We start from the raw sequence: 6009 nt of genomic DNA on the forward strand, positions 1-6009 counted from the left end.
GCAAACCTGCACTGAGGACATCGCTGATACCCCCACTCTGCCAACACCCTGCTTTGAGCACACCCCTGCACTGCCGACACAGTCAGCAAACCTGCACTGAAGACACCGCTGGCACCCCCGCACTGCCGACACAGCCAGCAAACCTGCACTAAGACACCGCTGGCACCCCCACACTGCCGACACAGCCAGCAAACCTGTACTAAAGACACCGCTGGCACCCCCGCACTGCCAACATCACCGGTACCCGTCACTGAAGACACTGCCAGTACTGCAGCACTGCCATTCCATGTACTGAGGACACCATCAGCAACCCCACTCTTCCAACACTGCTGTCACAATAAGTGCACTATTGGTGTATCCAACCCACACTGTATTCATGTTGGAAATTAGAAAATGAACTGCCACATGTTAGTGCCGCTTACTATGTCACTTAGCTTAGTCAGCCAGCTAGCTGGATGCAACCTTTTGGCCTTAACTAGATTAAGTAAATAATATTGTGAGGTGGTCAAAATTGATTGGAGATTTCTGGAAATAAATGTTATTGAGATTAATTATACTGTAGGAACAAAACCAGGCCCATTTTATGTGATTTTAGCTGTTTTTATGATTTTTTTAAGAAAAAATCCAGATCCAAAACCAAAATACGAAAACAAAACAAGGAGGTGAGGTTTTGGCAAAACCAATCCAGATCCAAAACCAGGGTAGTTCCAAATCCAAAATCAAAACACGGGGGTCGGCGCACATCTCTAATAGCCACACATAATGACCTCTATCCCTAAATGGCAACTAGCAGGAAAATGTATGAAGTGGTAATATAATAACCCCTTTTAGCTGTGTTTTAGCCAAAGAAAGGGTTTATTACGGCTTTCCAAAATATATTGAAAGGCAGTACATAGAGATCAGAGAATGGGCTTCTGTTAATGACACACTATCATAGCCAGCACGGATGGGATGGTGAATGGTGGCAAAGCTTTATAGACAATTATTAAATGACAAAAAGCAGAGCTTTCCATTGCTTGCCCACTAGAACTACCATGGCTACTTACTAGACCAGCTTCTGAATGATCCTCACACATAAACTGCAAGATTTAATTCACAATGGACAGCTCATCAAATTCTTGTGCACATACAATGTGACCACCATGGGGCTATTCCATGTACAGGCAGGCCAGAGAACACCGGAGAGGTGAGTAACCGTAACACCTCTCCTTTTAATACACTTCAACATCCTGCAGAGCTTTTCTTAGCACTGAGAAAAAGGGCACGTTAATTATGGAGGTGTGGTTCTGTTCTCCAGAAATCCAAATCCACACGAATTTTGTGAATTCAGGGAAATCCGAGTCTCGGTTCTAATCTCCTGAGGAGATCCGGGTAAATCCGGGTCACGGTTCTGATCTTTTTGTGGTTCGAAATTCAGATTTTTAAATCCAAATTTCGGGTTTTGGATTGCATAATTTACATGATTTTACCTGTTTTTAAAACTTTTTATCTATTTTTTATTGAAAAAATCCAGATCCAAAACCAAGCCAAAACACTTGAGGGTGGTTTGCAAAACCAAATCCAGATCCAAAACCTTGAAGGAGATATAGATCCAAAACCAAAACACAAGGGTTGTCGCACATCCCTAATGTTAATACATTGGCCCCTAAATGTCAGAGTAGAGAAAGCCATCAGAAATAGGAATAGCACAGTAAATGCTACACGCGTTTTGCTGTTTGAGATATCACACGGCATCAAGAGTCACCTTGATTGGCCCTGCATTTGCCACTCTTTGGTGGACACGTAAGAAATTGTGTTCCCACCTATATCAGATAAGAATTTCTGTCTTATCATATGTAAGATTAACTAAATGTGTTGTATACTTAGCCTTCCGTCATTTAAATGGACTCATATGAAAAGTATATTCTCTAAGGTCGGAGGTCAACATAATTTCTAAAGTAATGATGTATAATGCTCTGAGATCTGTAATATGTCAGGCATCTTGTAGCATACAGCCCGGTAGTGCATACAATTCTAGTAATATTAAATATTTACACAAAACTTATCTACACCCCTGATATATGTGGCCTTTTAATAAAAATGGGTACTTCAGATGTGGGAGTGGAATTATACCTCCAGGTTTATTCTGTTGATGGATTGGGTACTGGGTCCTGGTGGTTCAGATGCCCAGCGGTCGGAAAATGGACAGCGGCATCCCGACAGCCAGAATCCCTAACCCTCTTTTCCCACAGCCTAACCCTCCCTCCCTGCAGCTTAACACTAACCCTTGCCTCCCACAGCCTAACCTTCCCTCCCCACAGCTTAATGCTAACCCTCCCCTCCCACAACCTAAGCCTAACCCTCCCCCTAGTACCTAACCCCTAAGCCTAACACTAACCCTCATACTCACCTGCCAGGATCACAACTATATACCCTTTTGATGTCCTTGTGGGAGTCTCAGAGTAGGACATATTTGGTTGGTATTAATAATAATACTGTTTTATATCTAGATGCACTGAATGAATATTCCATTTTCAGTAAAGGGTATAATGAAGATTTACATTACTTAATGTAAATTTTGAGTTGTAAAATACTTCTTTCAACCAGTTAGGGGCTAATTACTTGAAAGAAATATATTTATTGTTGCACTGTTCCTGGGACAGCTGATCCGAATAGCAGCTTTCCTGCGATCCCTAATTGCCGCTAGTTAGTAGAGATGAGCGGTTCAGATTCCTTGGAATCTGAACCCAACCGAACATCAGGAATCTGAGTCATCCAAGCAGTGGCTCGGGTCTTCCCGTCTGACTCGGATTCCACCTCGAGGCAAAATGTTGTCCTTGCGGTGTTGGATTCTCATGGGTTTTGTATTCTGTATCAGATGGAACTCGGCGCCATTTCCTTGTCAGGCATGAAGAAACAAAACAAACAAAAATGGTCTGGCGCACATCTCTACTAATTGGTAGTGAAAGTTTACACTGACAGACAGTGTAAGTGCACATGTGTGAATTTAGGGATTCATTCACAGATTCCCAATGATCGCATGTGCAGTCTGCTGATGTTTGTGGGTGGGGAGGGGTCGGCGATGGACTCCATTACCTGAAACGGAGGCGTGTCGCGGCCGTTGGGGAGGAAGAAAGAAGCCAGGATCTCCATCTGCTGACTGAGATTTCCTGGCCATTTCCTCACAGCTGCGGCAGATGGCTGTGTGAACCCATGGGTCACCTTAGCCGGCCAATGATCCACAGAATATCCAATGCTGCGTTGGTAGGGCTGGATTATGGGTGGGGTGTCCGGGACGGTTGTCCTGGGACCCCCACACATATTGGGCCACCACACAAAGTAAGTGTAGCACGGACCGCAGTAGTGCGGTCTACACTACACACAAAACAAACACAATTCAGCTAGGTGCCGGCGGTGATGTGTTTGTTGTTATTACAAACACACCGCCGCGGGGGCAGTGTGTTTGTTTTGGCAGCCAATGAGAGTCACATAGACTCTCATTGGCTGCTGCACCCACGGAGGGAGCCTAGCTGGAGCTCACTCATGAGCTCTGCCTTCCGGCTCCCGCAGTGGGTGATGGGAGAGATGTCATGACGTCTAAATTCATGACATCTCTCCCACAGACTGCCAGCCGGAGTAGCGGATAGCAGCGGTTGTGGCAGGAGTGGGGATTCAGGTAAGTGTTGTTTTTTTTGTATATGTAAGGGGGCACTGGAACTTCATAGGGGGGCCATTACTTGTGGCACTGGCACTGCATAGGGTTTCCATTACTGGGGGCACTGGCACTGCATAGGGGGCATTACAGGGGGCACTATGTAAAGGGCACTGCATGTGGGCGGCACTACTGGAGGACTATATAAGGGGAACTGCATAGGGGGGTCTACTACTGGGGGCACTATATAAGGGGCACTGCATAGGGGGACCACTACTGGGGACACTGCATAAGGGGAACTACTACAGGGGGCACTGCACACACACTCACACATACTACACACACTCACACATACTACACATACATACTACACATACTCACACATACTACATATACTACACACACACTCACACATACTATACACACACACTACACAGACACTCACACATACTATACACACATACTACACACGCACTCGCACATACTTACACACTTTCACACATACTGAGACACACTGACCCATACTTTCAAATACATACTTACACACACCGCTGCTACAGAAGACCGATGCTGGAGGGAGAAGACCCCACTTCGGACGGTGAGTGAATACTGACCAATTAAGCTAATTGGAAACTTCTAATTATGACAACAGTCCGGCCCCGTCCCCATACCAGCCTGCTGCAGCAAGTCTCTGGGCTGCTCCCGGAGAGCACTTGTACAAAGTCGGTAATGGCAAGTATGCTTATAGGTTTCTTTCTAACTTTAGTGACCCTTAAAATAGTCAGGTCACCTCTGGGATAAGCATTACTATCGCTGATACTGTATCTTATATGACAGGTATCGTTAGCTAATAAGCCTATTTGACTGTGCTCTTGCGGAAGGAGGATCCACTAATGATTTAATAGATGTGATCTATACACATAAATATGTGGCTTTTTAATATATTTATTTTCATATTTTACTAGATTATATGCATGCTTATTTTTTATGTGTTTTTAGGGTTATTATATTAAATTTGAATATTATTACGACCTTAGTGTCCATTTGGTAATTACCTTTAATTCACATACGGCGCTGGTTTTCTTATTTCTTGTTTACCATATTTAATGTATACCTAAGAGAATATATCTAAAGGTTGGCTGCTTGCATTTTCCCCATGCCTGCATAGGCTTCCTCCGTGGCTCCAGTTATCTCCCACCCACGTATAAATAATTTATAACAGGACAATGATATAATCTAAGGTAAAGTCAGTTATTTATACCCACCTGGTCTGATGGCAGCTTCCTCACACCAGGCCCCCGTGAAGCCCTCTGTACACACACACTTTATACCGTCATAAGTGCCACCATTTAAACAGGTCATTCCTATAACGAGAAATGTTAAAGAGCTTGATCAACAATAGGAGATAAGAATAGTTAAGTCATTTGCATACATCATTACATTTATGTGTGGGCTTCACCATACAGTTCACCCTTTGCCACTTGGCAAATACGCCCCAAATTAGAAACAGAGACGTGCGCTAACCCCCTTGTTTTGGTTTTGCTTTTGGATCTGAGTTTTTTTTTTTATCAATTGCTATATTATTATTAAAATAATAATTTGAATACACTGTTTCTTGATCTTTACACTTCTATATTTTAATATTTCACCAATATTTTGTTACCGTATTATTTTAAACAGATAATAATAAAAGTAGAAGTTTTAATATTTGTTGGTTCAGAGTGCACTCTCTTAGATGCTTTCTTTTTCTCTTCTTTGATATCATTTGGTCATTTGGTTGGTATTAATAATAACACTGTTTTTATATCTAGATGAACTGAATGAATATTCCGATTTCAGTAAAGGGTATAATGAAGATTTGCATTACTAAATGTCAATTTTGAGTTGTAATATACTTCTTTCAGCCAATTAGAGGCTAATTGGTTGAAAGGAGTATATTTATTATGAAGTGCATTGGCCACACATAAATGACATTATAAACTCATAGCAATACTACTGAACCAAAGTAATTTATTGTTGCACTGTTCCTGGGACAGCTGCTCCGAAAAGCAGCTTTCCTGCAATCCTTAATTGCCACTAATAAATAGAGATGAACGGTTCGGATTCCATGAAATCCGAATCCGCCAGAACATCAGGAATCTGAGTAAATCCAAGCGGCTGCTCAGGTCTCCCTGTCTGACTCGGATTCCACTTCGAGGCTAAATGTTGTCCTCACATTGTTGGATTTTCATGGATTTTGAATTCTATATCAGATGGAACTCGGCACCATTTCCTTGTCAGGCACGCTGCTGTGTGCTGTGCTTTACTCTGCTGTAAAGGCTGTACTGTGTCCAGACTAACAAGTGGCTGTGCTGCATAGTTAATGTGTATAAGGAGTG

At 42.8% G+C, this 6009-nt stretch overlaps 1 protein-coding gene across 1 annotated transcript in view; it reads right to left on the reverse strand.

Moving 5' to 3' along the window:
* The window catches only part of LOC148507485 (uncharacterized), a 32269-nt gene extending 29819 nt beyond the window's left edge, over positions 1–2450 (reverse strand). The window contains 1 exon segment of the mRNA XM_088446120.1: positions 2390–2450. Within this exon segment, the coding sequence (XP_088302246.1) occupies positions 2390–2450 (61 nt within the window).
* Between the last annotated feature and the right edge of the window lie 3559 nt (positions 2451–6009).

This window comes from Taudactylus pleione, unplaced genomic scaffold (genome assembly GCF_031769625.1).
Source record: "Taudactylus pleione unplaced genomic scaffold, aTauple2 ptg000393l, whole genome shotgun sequence".
NCBI classification, from domain to species: Eukaryota; Metazoa; Chordata; class Amphibia; order Anura; family Myobatrachidae; genus Taudactylus; species Taudactylus pleione.